Source organism: Heloderma suspectum, chromosome 2 (genome assembly GCF_057233095.1).
Source record: "Heloderma suspectum isolate Gila_16-S chromosome 2, 16-S_ref, whole genome shotgun sequence".
NCBI classification, from domain to species: domain Eukaryota; kingdom Metazoa; phylum Chordata; class Lepidosauria; order Squamata; family Helodermatidae; genus Heloderma; species Heloderma suspectum.
Window position 1 is genome coordinate 170,821,635 of NC_139459.1, and position 18,585 is coordinate 170,840,219.

The 18,585-nt window shown below is 44.8% G+C and overlaps 1 protein-coding gene across 3 annotated transcripts in view; it reads left to right on the plus strand.

The window, feature by feature from the left end:
• Positions 1-18,581, plus strand: part of MECP2 (methyl-CpG binding protein 2) — a 102,941-nt gene extending 84,360 nt beyond the window's left edge. For all 3 annotated transcript variants that reach the window (XM_084835991.1, XM_084835993.1, XM_084835992.1), the window contains 2 exons: positions 472-804; positions 2,387-18,581. In XM_084835991.1, the coding sequence (XP_084692117.1) occupies positions 472-804; positions 2,387-3,446 (1,393 nt within the window). In that variant the 3' untranslated portion in view covers positions 3,447-18,581. The remainder of the gene's footprint in view (positions 1-471; positions 805-2,386) is intronic.
• Positions 18,582-18,585: the final 4 nt, after the last annotated feature.

An 18,585-nucleotide genomic window follows, 5' to 3' on the forward strand; every position in this document is an offset into this window, starting at 1 on the left:
GCATTAACACTTTTTCTGTTCTCATTTTCAGTATTCTTGCTTATGTGAAGTTCTCAGGAATTTAGGGCTAGTGGTTATACCGTTCATTGTTACTGCTGGAAAAATGTGTTCAGTATAAAGAGCATCCTCTGTTCTGAATTAGGCCTTATTGCTGTTCTGCACAATGGCTTTATACTGCCAGTACAGGAAATGTATACAACAGACCTCAGAATTTAATTCGACTTTTTTTTTTTTAGGCTCATCCCATTGGTGGCCCATAATTATCTACTTGTGCACCAGGGCTCCTGCGTCTCTTGTTTCTAGCTATTGAATCCCCAGCAGATGGTGTTCCAAAAACAAAGGGGGCATTTTATGAGTGCAGCTTTGCTTGTGGCTGTAGTTGGGTGACTGGTTCTTGCTTCACCCATCTGTCTTATTTATATTTTGCTCTGTGCATGCTCAGCACTCATATGGGCTTTTTTCTTCCTGCAGGGAAGAAAAATCTGAGGACCAAGACTTACAGGGCCTGAAGGACAAGTCCCCCAAACTCAAAAAAGTCAAGAAGGAGCGGAAAGAGGAAAAGCAACATGAGCATGCACAGCCTTCTGCAGAACCAGCTGAAGCTGGCAAGGCAGAGATGTCGGAAGGAGCTGGGACTGCTCCAGCTGTGCCTGAAGCCTCTGCGTCTCCAAAACAGCGCCGTTCCGTTATCCGAGATCGTGGACCCATGTATGATGATCCCACCTTGCCTGAGGGCTGGACCCGTAAGCTCAAGCAGAGGAAGTCTGGTCGCTCAGCAGGGAAGTACGATGTCTACCTTATCAAGTGAGTAATGATGGCACTTGTGTTTTGGCAGTGCATTGCTCCCAGTATGGACTGCTCCCCAAGGTTTAAAATGAACCAGTCCTTACTACAGTCTAGTCCTGGAACCTGATTTGTGCCAGGGTTAGATCCTGGGAGATGTGAACAGAAGTGCCTCTGAAAGTGTGCCGAGTTCTTCCCCTTCACCACCAAGTAACCACAGCCAGCCCTCACATTTTCTGGGCTTTTAGAACAGAGAGCATAACTTCCAGGACTTCGCTCTTGCCGACCTTTTGCATGATCTCAGCCAGTTAAACTTGGACTCTTCATCCTTTTATTCAGTTCCATTGTGGGGGTTTATGTGCATGGTTCACTGCCTTTTAACTTCCCTGTCCCATTTCGGACTGCAGGTGGGAATTACATTTCTTAATTTTCCCTTCTGTTAATTCCCTGAAAATTGGCTTAATTGCCAGGATGTTTGTGTTATCAGCAGCAAGTGCACTGTGAATGACCACTTTTAATATGGTGATGGTTAGTCACTACCAGTACTTTCTGCATTTATTTTCCTTATGACCTCATTGTTTACCATTCCCCCCACACCCCACCTTATGTACTGTATATAACCCTAACACTCTTAAATAAGGAAAAAACTGAATAGCTTCACAATGTCTTTTGAACATTAGCGCTAGGTGCCATCTGTCTGGAAGCACCCATAGTCTACTATCAAACTGAACATACATGTGAAGCTGCTTTATTCTGAATCAGACTGTTGGTTTCTGTAGCCCACTATTTGCTACTCTGTCTGGAAACAACTCTCGAAGCTCCTTAACTGGCGATGATGGGATAGAACCTGGGACAGTGGTTAGACAGGTTTCCCAGTGAAATTAACAAGTATAAAATCTGACAATATATGGCAGTCATTGTGAGTGGACGTAGATGTACATAAATCCAACAGTTCACCTGCGATGTATTGCACTCACCACAATTGTGACACACATATACCCTTCTTTCAAAGTTTGTTTTTTTTTGGTGGGGGGAATCATTTCTCTCCCCCACCCTCTTTTGAGAAGCTAGATTTACACAGCAGTGATTGGCTGTCTTTGTGTTAGTCAGGAAAGCACTTTCTTCCCCTTCCTACCAGATTTAAATTGCAAAAAAGAGGGGGGTAGTTCTTAAGTAATAAAGCATCAGATAAACTTTTTGACAGATAATATGCCAGGTATTTGCAGGGGGGTGGCCCATTCGTTACCCTTCATGTTTCAGTTGGCTTTCACTCCAGAGCCAGGTACACATGTTGGTGGGGAAAAGTAGGGTTCAACCCACAGGGAATAAACCGACACAATGTTCCCCAAACCCTCTCCTTTCTGTATGTTTGTTTCTAATCTGATACACTGCCAACCTAGGATTATTCAGAGAGTACTAAACAAGTACAGGGTTGTTCACTAAAGACAACCCTGTACTTGCTTAGTACTGCCTGCAAAGCAGAGGCCTCTTTAATCCATGTGGTAATCTAATGTATGTGTCGGTACTGGAATGCTATTAATTCTTCTCTCCCCCTACCCTTTCTTTTTGCTCTTTTTCTTACCTCCGGCTCTTGTAACTGCAGTCCCCAGGGCAAGGCCTTCCGCTCCAAAGTTGAGCTCATCGCCTACTTTGAAAAAGTGGGGGACACCTCTCTGGATCCTAATGATTTTGATTTCACGGTGACTGGACGCGGGAGCCCCTCACGGCGGGAACAAAAGCCTCCCAAGAAACCCAAAGCCCCAAAAACTACTGGCACAGGTCGTGGACGGGGCCGGCCTAAGGGCAGCGGCTCTGTCAAACCCAGAGGAGCTGCCTCAGAAGGTGTGCAGGTGAAGCGGGTGATTGAGAAGAGTTCAGGAAAGCTGCTGGTCAAGATGCCTTTGCAGTCCTCTGCGGCAGGAGCAAAGGCAGAAGGCACAGGTGGAGCCACCACCTCAGCGCAGGTCATGGTTATCAAGCGTCCTGGCCGCAAGCGGAAATCTGAATCGGACCCCCAGGCTGTGCCCAAGAAACGGGGGCGCAAGCCAGGCAGTGGTGCAGCTGCAGCAATTGCCGAAGCCAAAAAGAAAGCAGTCAAGGAGCCAGTCATCCAGGCTGTCCGGGAGACGGTACTGCCCATCAAGAAGCGCAAGACACGTGAAGCTGTCAGCATAGAGATAGCCAAGCCAACCCCACCTCCCCCAAGCAACACAGGGGAATGGAGCCCCAAGGGACAGCGAACGGCTGCCAAGAGCCCAGGGCGCCGCAGCAAGGAAAGCAGCCCTAAAGGGCGGGGTGGCAACGCAGTGCCAACCCCTGCCCCTTCCTCTTCCCCTGGCAAGAAGGATCAGCACCACCCACCCCACCAGTCCCCTTCAGAGCCCCAGGGCAGCCCCCCTGCTCAGTCCCCTGAAAGCCCCAAGGACAGCAAGAGCCTTCCAGCTGAACCCCAGGACTTGAGCAGCAAGAGCTGTAAAGAGGAGAAGGCTCCAGAAAGTGACGGCTGCCCCAAGGAGCCACCTAAGACTCAGCCCGGAGGCACAGCTGTGCCCTACAAACATGAGCGCAAAGACACTGTGTCGTCCTCCGCGGCCTTGCCCCGGCCCGCAAACAGGGACGAGGCCGTGGACACCAGGACGCCTGTGTCAGAGCGGGTCAGCTGACTTTGAGGGGGGTGAGTGAGCAAGTGAGCGCCAGAGGAAACAAAGAGAGGGACAGGCACTCCCAGCCCCACACATCCAGATGAGACTCCAGGCAGCTGCCGGGTAGGACTCCCCTTTCCCCACAGTGCCCCGGCTTTCAATCAATCAGCTTCCCTAAAACTATTCTTCCTCTGTTCCCCTCCTTCCCCCATTTTTAATACAGACAAGCACAGTGTGGGGCACAGAGACATGCCTCCCAGGGCTGGAAGCCACTTTGCACTTTTTCTACAGAATGGGGGCACCCTCTTCTCTCCTCCACCGCCCCCCCGCCCCTTCTGCCATGCTTTGCTGCATATACTACTGACAAGGCGAGCTGTTTGGCAGGGGAGGGGCAGCTCCAAACTCTGGACTGTCATCCTGATCCTGCTTGCCCTCCATATTAAAGGCCCCATGGACAGATCGGGTGGTGGGGGGCCACGTCTGTATTCCACTCCACCTCCCTTGTGCCATGTAATGTAGTTGTCCAGTCTTAGTTGGAGTTCTGTAGTTTTCAGTAGGATGTGTGTATACATGAGAGAGAGAAAGATGGGGTTGTGGTGCACCGGGGAATCAATATCCCCCCCATCTGCCAGGTAGACCAGCAATTAGGAAGGATATCCTCTCCCTCAAGGACAGTTCTGCTGCTAAAAGACCACTGGGATACTGGGGGCAGCTTTGTAAGAATGTCCTCCTTTCCTATGTTTATCCTGAAAGGAGGGGCCTTTGATTTTGTTAAAGCAATCTTGAGTGTGCTGAAGCGTGTGTGTGTGTGTGTGTGTGTGTGTATGTGTGCACTCGTCACATGCTAGGAGTTAAAATGAGAAGTTCTTCCAGTTCTTGTCAATGATGTTAGCTTAGGGAACCGTTTGCACTAATGGAGGCCTTTGCCCACTTCATGGGAGGCAATGGCTTGAAAGATGTATGGAGTGTGCCTGTGTGTATTTGGGGTGGGGCATTTTGACTAAATACTGGCTCGCCTCCCCACTTTACTTCTGGCACAGGAAGGTAGTTGAATGTTTATAAAACTACCTGTACATCTGTGCTGGGATTGGTACGTGGCAAAGGCTGAACTGAGAAATCTAGTATTTTGTCATTTCAAAGGACTTCCTTATGGCTGGCAAACAAGCTCTTCCATGGCAGTTGGGCACACCTCTCCTCACTCCCCAGGAAAGCAGGGCTCAGCAGAAGTGTAGTGTATATTGGGGATGGGGCTTCATCTCAAACAGAAGTCTCCCTTGCTTCTTTTTTAAAAAAATTGCATACAGAAAGCTACCGAATCTAGTGGGGAGAGGGGAGCATTCACTATCTTAGTCGGCTTGTTTTTGTTTTTAACTGCATATGTAGCACAGACACGATCTGTGTCCCTCATCCAGTGCAGTAGCAAAGTACCCTGATAACAAAATGGGGAGCATGGGTCCAATGCTGCAGTCTGGGCATGAAGTAGAAACAGTAGTCTTTAAAAGCTTTTCACACTTTGTGATGGTGTGGAAGGATTGAAATAAGCAACCTTAAAGGTCATCACAGGATAAAATAAGCAACTTAAAGTAGCCACAGGGGGCTCCACTTTTGATCAGAACAGCAGTGCTGAAGAAAGCTGTTTTCCAAGTCGAAATCCCCTCTCCCAAGTGATTGTTTCCTCTGGGAGAAAAGTATAAGCACATGCATGGCATCTGTTTGTCTCCCAGTATAGGAATTCTGATCAAAATTGGAGTCCTGTACAGGTACTATAAAGTAAAAAAAATGTTGGGTGGTCTGATCACGGATTTCTGGACTCATATCTGTTCTGGCCCTCAGAGAGACACCTTGGTGTACAGGCAACCTCTCCCCCATCTCCTCCCTACCCATCAGACATCGGAGTAAAATTCCTTCTATCTGTATCAACAGCCAAAAGACACATTTTACTTACAGTTATTAACTACAGATAAAAAGCAGTGCATTGGTCATAACAGAAAGACTCCAGTTTCATTGTGAGAAGACTAATGAGGGTCGAACCTGTCTTCATTGCAGTGATGCTCATTTTTGCTAGGCTTCCTGCACTGCAGTCAAAGCCAACTTTTGATTTTCTGTTCTCCTCATATAGTATGGTTGCTCAGTGATTTGCAGTAAGGTTCGGGTGGATTCAATTCTTTTTTTTTACCGGGGATAAAACTAGTATCTCCTACTTGACTACACAAGAGTTTGGGCTTGAGTCTGCTGCCAGTGGTGGATTCTCAAATATATCCCTTCCCACCCATCTCCAAAGTGTAACCAATCTGAGAAATGGCTCATCATTCATTTGAGTGGAGGTGGTTATCCTGAAAATTCTGCTGTGGAAACATGGCAGAAAAGGTAAAGAAGTATGCAGGTAAAGGAAGGAAAGAAACAAGGGTGAGGGAGGCATTGACTTTGTGATAACTTAAAAAAAACAAAAAACCCTCAGAGGGCTTTTCCTTTATATTTTAAAAAGGCACAAATTTAATGGAGGTAGGGGAGGAAGAGTTAATCATTGTTCACCAACCTATGGGAAACCTGGGATGAGGAAAACATCCCTTTGATCTCAAGTTGCATTTGAAGATACTTAACGTGCCTCTGACAGATCCAGGATGAATTATTGCCCCTTTTGCTTTCCAAGGCTCCGACTTCCAAGTCTGCATGGACAACCCTCCCTCATTTATTAATTATCTTTGAATTATGAGGGGGTTCTACAGAGAGCAGAACTTTGCATGTCATTCCACTCTGGGGCCACTTCTCATGTGACTTTTTCTTACACCAAACATACATACGTATGTGAAAATTGCATATGTATTAGCTGCGATAAACATATTTGGAATCTGCAGTGCACTGCCATTTGAAATGTGTAATTGCAGCTAAAGAAGATACTTGTAGAGTTTTCACATTATGAAGGTTGCCACAGGAAAGGATTATGGGCAAAGTGGCACTGCCATCCTGAAGGACAGGGCAACATCACAGCTAAGGGGAGGGCGGAATAAAAATCGTAGTAGCAGGAATCCTTCCCATCTCAACAATGGCCTTCTCTGAAATTGCATTTAGCCTGGCTGATGATTGAAGGCCAAACTAGATGTATTAGCAAACCTGTTTGTGTTAAACAGTAAACAGATGAAGCAAAAGGAATGCAAAGGTGGTGTGTGCGCTAAACCTTCCCCTTTCTTGGGGTTTACTTCTTACAGTTCGTCTCTTGCACGAATTCACACACACACACACACACACACCTCAGCTGAGCTCTGATATCAGAACTCAGTTTGGATGGCAAAAAAAGTGCCTGTGGGAGGTGAGCAGGCAATGGGAGGGTTCTGTTTCCCTCATCCACATGCAGGTTTTGCTTTAAAATGTGGACCTACACTACTACTACTACTACTTTCATACATGATTGGGGCAAGCATGTGTTTAAACAACTGGCATGTCAGTTTAGCCCTGAGTTTGTCCTGGTTCCAAACCTCCCTCAAGTGCAGGGCATTTTTGCATTCCAGTACCTTTCTAGGATTCCTGTCAGTATATCTTAGGTCACAAATGGGGATCTAGCTTTGCAGGAAGCCGACTCTGCATTCAAACCTTTGGGGCAGTGTACCTTGCCATCGTACGCATGGGCAAATCTCCTGTAGGCTACCACTGGGGATCAGCGTCGATAGCATTTGGCCTTGAAGGCGCCTCCTTAGGCTTTGCTAGCTATTTGGCAGAGACCATTTAGAAAAGTGGCTTTTGCCATAACAAGCACGTGTGGCTTCACCTCTCAGTGCTCCAAAGTGCTTCCTGCCATGGAGCTTAGGAAAGGTACAAGTAACTGCTTTACATCAGAAGTTGATAAGCCTTTTCCATGCCCCCCCAGCTTCCTCTGGATGCACAAAGGCAACGTTGGCCTCATAACTGAAAGACCTCCCTTTTTGTTTTTGTTTGTAAAGAATGATGCACTTTAAAGCCAAGATAGAAAAAATATTCTTTCTCATTTTCCTCCTAGTTGGGTGGAAAACAGAGCCACAAGTCCATTGCTGACCACATGGTTCTAGCAGTGTCTTGGAGACAGCCTGAGGAAGATGTTATGTATGTAACCAGCTGATCAAAGCTACAAAATTGAGATCTTTATATTTCTCAAAGAAAGCTTCCATGTGTGACTGAATTGAGGTTAGGTGTCTTTAGATCCAAAATATATCCAGGGGAAAGTGTGAAGTCTAGATCATATCAGAGAATCCAGGCTAGAACACCAATACTCACTTCCACACTAGAGCATCCCTACATTGAACCGCTTCCTCTGAGCGGCCATGATGATGATTGAAGAGCTTGCAAAACCATGGGGTATCCTGATCCCATGTATGTCTGTATTCCAGACAAGTGAAAGGATGGCACCTTCACATCATTTTTTCCTTCTGTGATGTGATCTAGGGCTGGAAATGGAAGAGAGATAGATTTTTGTCAGTAACATTGGCCCAAACTTGATGTTTGGCAGCAGACCTGGGTTTCTGCCAGACAGTTACAAAGTGACCTGTGGAGGGCAGTTTTGCACTGGAGAAGCAGCAAGCAGGCAGAAAGTTTTAATCTTGGCCTGTCTCCTTCCCCCACCCTTCCTTCCCTAACATCCCCTCCACCACTTCTTTGCTGCAATTGGCATCCTTCCTGTTCCACTTTGCAGCTGTTCCCAGACTCGGGTCTTCCACCAAAAATCTAGTTTAGTCCAAAGAAAAGGGATTGATGAAATGCAGTGGGAGGTCAGAGCAGCATGTGAAGTTAGTCTTGGCCTCTCCCCACCACCCCAACTGACATAATGCTGTGTTGGAGCTAGCTGCTTCTCCAGCAGGAGTTACACTGGTTGTAGTTTGGCAATCCGTCTGCTTACAGGGATATGGAGTTGTATCTCAGAAGTGAACTTCACCTATGTTCCCAGCTCTGCCCACTTCTACCCAGCTCAGCCTCAAAGACAAATGCGGATAGTGCCTGGCATTTGAGAGACTGTGCAAGAGGTTTCTACCTTGTTAGCATTGTGAACCACCTGATGTTTCTGTGTCAAGTGAAAATAAACTCGTCTGTTTCAATTATTATCCAATAATGTGTAGAGTTTAACGTTAGGCCTAACTCTTTTTTTGTTTGGGAATTTAATTTCTGTTGTGTGTGCGTGTGCGTGTTTTTTTTAAGGCACCAAGTAGACACAGAAGAATTGTCTAATTTTATATATCTGTATATTGCATTATAAATTAGGGGGTTGCTTTTTCTCTGCTTGTTGCGCCACTACCAAACAAGGATAACAGACAGACAAGCAAGGAATGATATGGTCTGTTGAGAATTTATTATATGTTGCTTCTTGACCATTATTCCTGGTGTTCAGTATCATAGGACAAGGGGAAATAAAACAGACCCATCAAACCTGCCTGCCAGTCATTTCTCTCCATGACAGAGCTGAACTGCCTTTTCGTTTTGGCTGTGTTTTTACTTCTTTTTTTAAGGGATTTCCTCTTTTGTTTCCATGATGGGAAAACCAACAATGTGGTTGAATATAGCCAACATTTTAATTTTATTTTTTTGCACTCAATCAGCTTATGGGGCAAGACACTTATTTGGGTTTGGGATGGTGAAGGTGGGGGGACATCAAGGGTTCTGCACAGTTTGGATTTGGACTGGCTTCTATAAAAACCTATATCCTATCCAGTTGAACTTGAGTCTTACAAATGCCATTTAGCATGATTTAGCTCTGTCATTTATGGCCACTTCAGTAGTAAGACAATTTAGCCTGGTAGTGTTGTTGTTCCTTTTGGTTCTCAACTGAACTTCTTACTGCTCTTCTAGAGCAGATCTCTTCCTCCTTACAGCAAAGTTCCTGTCTGAGATTTTCCTTTAGAGCACCTGCATAGTTTTCAGAGCTGGTCGTTGTCTTACCACTCCTTTTTACTTGTGCCTTGCATGCCAACCGGCATAAATTGGCAGCACTCCACAATAAGTGTGTCTCCTTCTACCAGCTGAAAACTTGACCCTCACTCCTCTCCCCACCCCCAAGTTTAGCACAAATTCAGATCTAATTTCCAAAGACATCACACCTTCTGTTTTGATGTTGCACTTTCATGGGTCATTCTCCTTATCTTGCATGAAGAGGTGTTCCAGAAAAAAAATTGGTTGAGCAAAGTCATACGGGTGAGGCAGATTTGTGGGGGTGGGAGGTGATTGAGCTTTGTGTTTCATATTACAGTGTTTCCAAATAGAATCAAGTTTCACACTCTAAATTTTTAATTCAGACAGGGTAAACAGGCACTTCAGGTGGAAATGTGCCCTTCCTCTTCCTCCTGGTGCTGCCTATGCTTGCATGAGTAATTATCTGAGGTGTTTGATTTGCTTCATATTAAATAATTTTATATAAAGTCTAAAATTTGCAAGTGCTGGTAGCGCCCATGGCATCAGGGCCCTACTAGCATTCATCAGATCAAAGGCTGATGTGTTTGGAAGTAGATCTTAAAGGGTCAGCTTGCTAGCACTTCACTATCCAGTCCTCACCACATCCCATGAGGGATCATTACGGAGAGGGCTCTGTTTGACAGTTTGCTCTCTCCCAGCTTCCGCCTGCAAGTTGCCGAAATCAGCAATACCCGCTCGGGAAGTAGCAGCTTAAATTTGCCGTTCTTCCAAAAGCAAAGATAACTAGACCGAGCGCAGAATACACTTCTGGGGCGGCGGGGCAGGAGTGTAACTATATTCTTCCTAATTGAGGTGGGGAGAGAGGACTTCCCATTCTGTAGATCAACTTGCACAGGCTTTTCTTCCAGTCATGGGCTTGGAGTTTCTTTTCCAAGCCATGCAGATGGGCAGTGCTTATTGCAGCTGTGTGTATCTCTGCATGAGGAGTAGGTAGGTGAGCTGGAAATTTTTATCATTTTGCTTTTTTCTTTGTGAGTGCAAAAAAACAAACAAACCCAATCCACAACCTGGCAAAGCCCCTCCTCCCTTTCTTGTATGGGAGGAGGAATGGGGGCACTCTCTTCCCCTGCTTCCATCAGTCAACATGCCGCTAACCGCAAAACAACTTCCTTCTGCTTCACAACTCAGTAGTGATCACCATATGACCAAATATTAAAAGGACTGTTATTAAATGTATGCTGAGTGCTTGCTACCCTGTACAGCTCTTAATCCTCACGTAGCCATCTCTCTCTCTTGCCAGTGGCGTTCCTTTCTCTTAATTTTTTTTTATTTCAGAGACACAAATTTGGGTGGGAGGGGTTGTCTTTTTCTTTTCAATAGTCTTTTTCTGGAAACAAACAAAACTGTGGTGTTTGAGACTCTCATTGTGTGTAGGGTTTTATCTCCCCACCCCGCCCTGAAAAAAAAGGAATGTCGGTGAAAACCTTCTGTGTGTGTTGTTTTTTTTTTTAATGGTCCACGAGTATGTATCGTGAACATTTCTGTAAAGTAATTGTTCCGGGCACAAACGCTTCAGATTTTTGAGTGTTTCAAACATACATATATATATTTTAAAAGGGAGGAAAAAATGTATACTTTTCTTTTTGTCTTGTCTGTTGGCAGTAAAGAGAAAGGGGAGGGTAATTGGGGATATGATAGGTGGAGCATTTTTTTTTAACAGGCATTCCCAGGGTATTTTGTACAGCTTCTGTTTCTAACAGTCCACCACCAGTAGGCGATGTAGCAAGAAAGTGTAAGATGGCTAGATTCCTTCATATGAATATTTGGCTGGGGGTAAAAAAAACGAGAAGGACCTAGCACAGTATGTGCAATAAAGAGGAATGCTGTGAAACTTTCTTCTAGATTCAGAGCTGAATTAACATCCAATCAGATGGGCTGTATGCTTTTTTAAAGAAGGCCCATTAATGTTTTCTTTTTTAATGTCAAGAGGTTGCTACTGATCCATATTGATGGGAACTTCTGATTCAACCATGGCAAGACTCTAATTTTAGGGGAATAAAAACATGCCAAGTATCCTCCAAATAGGACTGAACAGAAGTGGGAATTATATTAAATTATGTTGACTCTTTGAAATCAATTTTTAAAAGTATGTTTCATTATTCACCCCCACACATGCTTCCTGACTGCACCTTGCATTTAGTTGATGCCGTTTTGGGACAATTACTTTTAAGAACTCTGAGTAGATTGTTTAATAAAACTTTAAAATTGATTGCTCTTTTGTAGGTTTTGTGTACAGCCAAAAAAAAAAAAAAAAGACTGAAAGCACTGACTATATTTAAAAAAAAAAGAAAAAAAAAGAAATTTATTAAAGGAAAATTTGTATAATTTCAGTAAGAAAATAACAAAATCCGTCTGAATGTACATGTATATGTTTAAAAGAAATCCACCAACCCCCTCCCTACCCTTGTATCCTATTTATTATATAAAAAGTTTGCCTTATAAATTTACAAGAAACAGTCCTTTCTTTATGGGTGTCTCATCTTTTTTTTTGGTTGTTAAAACAAGCAACTTGATTTTATTTTTTCTCCTTTGGCAGCAAAGATACTGTGGCAACTGATTTTATATATGTAAGGTCATTAAAAGAAACATATATTTTTATGTTAAAAAAAAATAGGTTCAAGCCCAGTCTTAGCACTCAGCATGCATTCTACACAGTAATCTAGTTGCATCTCATGTTGGTAAGTACTGTATTCTGTGCTAGAATTGGATTATAAACCTATGTAAATGTTACAGATTTGTTTGAGCCTTTCATTACCAAGGTAGATATATTCTGCCCTGCCATTAAAATATAATATTTTTTTCTCTGTTGTGGATGAGGATGTCTTTTAGTTTTTGAGCTGATTGGAAGGTGGCCATCTTGTTGATTGGGCCAGTTTTTACTGAAGCAAGAGCATTTATTTTAGGGATTATAATATCCTGCCCTTCAAGAACACTTTTTCCGGGGTTGAATGCAAGCTTTATGCTAGACAGATCTTTGGACTGGGCAGAATAGAGGTCTGTTTTCAGCTAGAGAGTGTGCCAGATCACCCATTAACAGAAATATTTTTCACCTCAGGAAGATCCCAGTCAAATAGCAAAACTTTGAATACATAAAATAATACATTGACATGCACAGAATTAGAACTGTAGTCGCATCTTAAATGTTTTGTATATCACACAAAACATGGCAACCAGTGCCTATTTATAGGTAACCTTTATTACAAGTCTGCCTAAGGCAGTAGTTCTCAAACTAGTCTTTAGCTGTGATAGCACATGAGGCCATAGAACAAGTGTGGTGACTGTAGCCACAACTTGTCAGTAGAGTCACAGCCCTGGTTGCCATATTAAAATATCACTGATGGCTGCATTTGAGACACCATGGCATAGGGCAGTCTTCCCAACCTGGTACCCTTGAGATGTTTTGGATCGGCCCAGCATGGGTAATGTTTGAGAATGTCTGGAATTGTAGTCTAAAATATCTGGAGGGCACCAGGTTGGAGAAAGCTATTTGGTGAAGGAAGAAGTGCTTTTCAGTGCTGGTACAGTATGAAGCTCACAACTGCCATCTCATACCTTAATGGAATTTTCCAGTAGGAAGAAAAAAGCCAGATAGAGGTGTTACTGAAATGCCTTCATAATCCTAAGACTCAGACCATTTCTTTTCTGAAAAGCCCCAATATCATGCTGACCTGTGGAAAATACCATCACATTTGGAATCAGTTGACTTTTCTTCCCATGTTAGCCTCCGATTCACTAATTTACTCTGCTTTTATAGAGATTCAGTGAAATTAAAAATATGATGAAAATGTTTGCTAGGTAAACTGCTATTTTTTCTCATAATGCCTCTGTGAATGGTACTATGTGATGTAGCATCACTCGGACAAGCATTATGAGTGAAACAAAATGGCAGCTGCTGGAACAAGCATAATGCAGCTGGAATGAGTTTGCTCCCATCTCCTACAATATTATTGAAATCCCCCCTTCCCATTTTGCCACCCACAAAAAGGGTGGCAGAATGGTGGTAAACTTAGTTAAGGTCTAGTGTAGTCCGCCAGGGAAGCTTGTCATACTACCAATCTTTTCACCAATAACCCTGATAAACATCTGAGGAACCCAGGGTTCCCTGGGATACAGTTTTGAAAAGTACTGCCTTAGGCCAAATGACACAATTCAGTCAGAGTAACTAGACTGTAAGAACAATGTTAAGTTTTTGAAAACTAGAAATACATTTAATGTATCCTACTTTCCTAAGGATGAATCAGCAGCTGTTCTGTTCCAGTGCTTATTAGTCTCGGCCTGTCATACTTGTGAAATCATAGAATCACAGAATAGTGGGGTTGGAAGGGGCCTACAAGACCATCGAGTCTAAGCCCCTGCTCAATGCAGGAATCCAAGTCAGAGCATCCCTGACAGATGGCTGTCCAGCCTCGTCTTGAATGCCTCCAACGTGGGAAAGCCCACTACCTCCCTAGGTAATGTCTACTCTGTTTACTTACAAAATACTAGCAGCTGAGTCAGGTGAGTCTGTATGTGTGCAGAAGATGTCCTGTAGTTGCACCAGTAGTGGGTGGTGGTGATCCCGCCCCAGCAACATTATCCCCATGTGTAGTCCTGTATTTTTGCCTAAAGAACTGAGAAGTAGACATTTATATATGGGTGAAAGTTAAGGGGTACTCTTAAGTATTCCATTAGAGTGGGAACCAACTTATCTCCTTTCTTTTGTGATGCCAGTATCTTGGGCAGGGGTCAGAGTTTGTTTGTTTCATCCCCTCAACTATTTCGCAGACTAGAATAAACTTGTCCTCTTGCTCTACGAGAGCCATTGAGAATTACTTATCTGTGTGGGTTTAGTTTCTAGTGACACTCGAGTGTGGGGGAAATCTGGGAATAGAATTGAAACATATATTGATATTTGCGACCTGTCTAAAGCTGAGAAGTTCCCATGGGCTAAGGGTGGATAATAAATCTAAAATAATATAGCACTTGGTGAAATACTACTATATTGAATTACCCTTTATCTGCTTAAGGCTAGCCCGGTATTGTTCATGGAGGGTAGACTTCAGCAAGACTCCAGGGACAGGGAGTTTTCCAGGTGTGGTTTTGGCACATAGTATGAAGGCACACAATGTAGCAACTCTGGTAAAGCCACACAGGTCTTGATGTGGTTAGTACTATATGGGAGACTGTTTGGAAATGCTATGTATGATGGCTAGAGCTCCTTGGAAGAAAAGTGGGAAATGAGTGTAAACTAAAACTAGGGTTAGCAATGGATTTCTCCGATATTATCAAATATTTAAAGCATTCCTTTATTGGAACAGAAACCATTAGGGGGAACATCTTAAGTATCTGAGATGTATGAGCTACAGGACAGAAAGGATCCTCAGCAATGAGGATTCTAGTCATAGAGTTAGAGCAGGGGGTAGATAACTTGGTACTCTCCAGATGTTTTGGACTACAACTCACATCATTGGCCATGCTGGAGCTGATGGGAGTTGTCCAAACCATTGGAGGGCACTAGGTTGTTTACCTCTGAGTTAGAGGGAGGTTTAAAGGGACAATAATTATTTCCTCAAGTCTCTTGTCTCTCACATGCTCACACCCATACACTTTGTTGACTAACGTATTGAGTTATCCTGACTCTGCATTCTTGCTTAAGAATATAAAAATGCCTTGCTCGATCAGAACAAAGTCCACCTCGGATATTTTTGCAAAAATCCCAGCAGCTATGGGCATATTGTGATCTACCTTTTACCAACCCTTTTTGAGAAGAATTGAGTCATCTTCAGAAATTTTGCAAAGCCCTCTAGTGGATCACAGGGTGACCCCCTCCTCCACAGAGCAAATGCCACAGACATGGTGATCATCTGACAGCTACTGTGCTTACCCACTGTTTACAAATATGTTGGCACCCAGGCTTAAGTGCCTTTGAGAATGGGCCAAATTCCTGTCATCCAGAAGAACATTTTCTGAAACCTGCCTAGTGTTCCTATGTATGAAGTACCTTGCTGTTGTGAAGGAATGCTTCCTTCCTCAACTAGCCAGGGATTGTAGAATCCGTGGCACTGCCTGCCTAGGGTGGTAATGGGCCCACAGATGTGGTGGTGGCCTGGTGTGAGATGGTAGGCAGTCATTCAACTGAGTAGGACATGCTCGAGGTCTGCCCCAAGCTTCCTGGTTCATTGGCGAGACCTATATACATGCAGAATTACTGAATACCCCCTGCCAAAGGGCGCCAGCTACCTCTGTAGTTCCTTCAAGGGGGAGCACAATGTGCATGCATGTGCACTTACAGAACAAAATGTCCACGCTGCATATAGGTGACACCGTGTGTGTGTGTGTATATATATATACACACACACACACACACACACACACTGTCAGCACATGCATGTACATTTATCACAAAACTGGCTGGGCTGAATTTTTTTGGCATTGCATCCTCCAGTTCTGGCTAACTGGCCAACAAGGTAAAATTTTGGCTCACTAGCAACCAAGAACATAAGAGCCATGCTGGATCAGACCAAGCATCCATCTAGTCCAGCATTCTGTTCACAAAGTGGCCAACCAGCTGCAGCAGGACATAAGTGCAACAGCACTCTCCCGCCCATGTTCCCCAGCAACTGCTATACATAGGCATACTGCCTCTAATACTGGAGGTAGTATAGAGCCACCAGGACCTCTGCTACAATTTTACTTGCTTTCTGTTTCATGTATCCTGAATCTCATGTCCCATCTTGTTCAGAGATGCCAGTGGTTCCAACACATTGCCATGTGGAGAAGGCAGCAACTCTCTGGAGAGAATTGCAGGGCAGGTGTGTGTGGATGGGTATGGATGTGTGCCTGCTCTTAAATGAGGGGTGTGTAACCTGCCCTTATGAAATCATGATACAATACAGAAGGTAAGTTACCACTTACACACAGGTAGGTGTTCTTGGCTTCATGGAATATTTCAGCCACCAACTAGTGTCATGGTCATAGGTAGTTACTATACATGCCCCTTCTACCCCCATTGTACACCCTGAGAAAAGCAGAAAGCCCTTTTCAAGAACCACTTGGCCTCTGGGGGAAGTTGGTAGGGTTGCCAGTATCTAGCACTGAAGGGGTACATGACAAAAGTTCAGCCGTTATCCCTTTTCCTATCCCTTCAGCTGTGACTCAGGAAGTCCCTGGCTCAAATCTCAACAGAGTGGTGCACTTACAGCTGTTAGTCCTGGTTGGTCTTCACAGAACTAATATAAGGATTACTTAGGGTAAGATTAGTGAAGTGCTTTGAGCACTGCAAATGTGCTAGATCATTGTACTGCTATTAAAATCACAGTAACTTGCTTTAAAAATTCGCATTTGCAACTAGTAGTTAAGGAAAATCCAAATAGCACCCCTCCCTGCAAATAAAATAACCCTGTATTAAGCAACTGACGAGCTTGATAGCCTTTGATGTTCAGAATTACCTGTTCAAGGCAGCTGCTTCTGCCTAATGGCAGGGCTAGCCCTGAGATGGAGGGGTGTGGGGAAGAGGCTTATTCCAGTACACATAAGCCAACTGCAAAGCTCATTTTAACAGGGTACCAGTCAGTGTATACTCTCACCAAGTAAACCAAACTATGTCTACTCAGGAAAAGTTTAGCGGGGCTTACTCCCAAGTAGGTGTGCATTAGGATTGCCACTAAATGTGGTAGCCATGTAGCTTAGGCTTCCACCCTCAACAGACCAGCTTAAGTCCTGCCCAGAGGTGGAGGCAGCAGATCCTCTACTATTTGTCAGATGCAAGTAGTTATATACGAGTGACATAAGGCTGCAGTACAAGTACTCTTAACAGCCTAAACGTGCCTATGTATTTAGACTGAAGTTACACCGAGATCGAGGATGTTTGCTTCCAAGCACGTTCACCTCGATGGCAGGGGCAGGACTTCAGGGTGGGATCCAATATTAGTCGTATGTAGAGTAATCCCATTGAAATGAACGGGACGTAAGGTAGCTGTGACTAATGTAAGCCTCATTCATTTCAATGGGTCTACTTTACGAAGGGCTAACTGGATACTACCTTCTGAACTGGGGTGCAAGGCTGTCGTCCGAAGCAGCACTTCAGCGGAAGTATGTTCAATCGACGGCAATGGGATTTGCTCCAAAGCAAATCCGTTTAGGCTTGAGAGAACAAGGAGAAAGAAGTGCATTAACACAGTCGTGTCAAGAGTAACGGGCCACCTCACTGTTTCCTCGGCGTTCTGCTCTCCGGGACCAAGCCTGCTTTGCCCCACTTCCTGGTCCTGGTCTGTTGGCCATCCTCTCGGACAACCGTAAGTTAGGGATGGGGAGCTTGTGGCCTCTACATATTGCTGGGCTGCATCTCATCATCTCTCACTATTGGCCACGTCGGCTAGGGATGATGGAAGCTGGAGACCAGCAACATCCGGAGGGCCCCGTCCCTGCCTTGAGTAGTGCGAAATTCCTCCCGAGACCCCGTCCTCAGTTCCCTGCCTTCTCCTCCCTTTCTCTCAAGCCTTATTCTCCACCTACCCTGCCGCTTCCTCCGGCTAACATGAGTCCTGTTCTCTCCTGCTACAGAGAACAAGGATGAAGATCGAAAACGTGTTGATTCCAAGTAGGACTGCTGAAGCTCTGCATCCCGCAAGCGATCGTTCCCCTTTCGTCTCCTTACTCGTGCAACTCCTTGCTACGCCTGTTTACTCGGAAATAAGTACCACTGCATATACAGGGACTCGCGGCCAAGTGAATACATGGGACTACAGCATGAAAGGTTTCAGCGGGGGTTGGTGGCTCCAGTTTCAGTGGGGCTGTGAATCCGTTCTGCGTTTCAGTCAGAACCCGCCAGAACTCTAAGGGAGCTATCCAAGGTGCCGAACCTGTTTGGGGGATAGTGTCCGGCACCTTGGATAGCTCCTGTAGAGTTCTGACAGACCCAGAATGGATTCACAGCCCCACCGAAACCCGAGCCCCCGACCTCCACTGGAAGGTTTAGAAGCCCCACCTCTAGGAAGTGCTGGCAAGGACTCAGTTAGTAGTTCCATGACGCCACCAAGAGCGCAGTAAGACAGTTATTAGTGTGGCTATGACATCATTACCCCGCCTTCAGAGGCCGCAGTCCCACCAATCGCCAGCATTCCGAAAAATATAAGTAAAAAAAATCGTTTTACAGAGCCCCACGACTCTCAGCTCCCCCTCGGGCCACTAGGCGGAGCCAGAGGAGTGCGGCATTAAAGGGCCGAGCGAAGCTGGAGGGTCACCCACCGTGGCC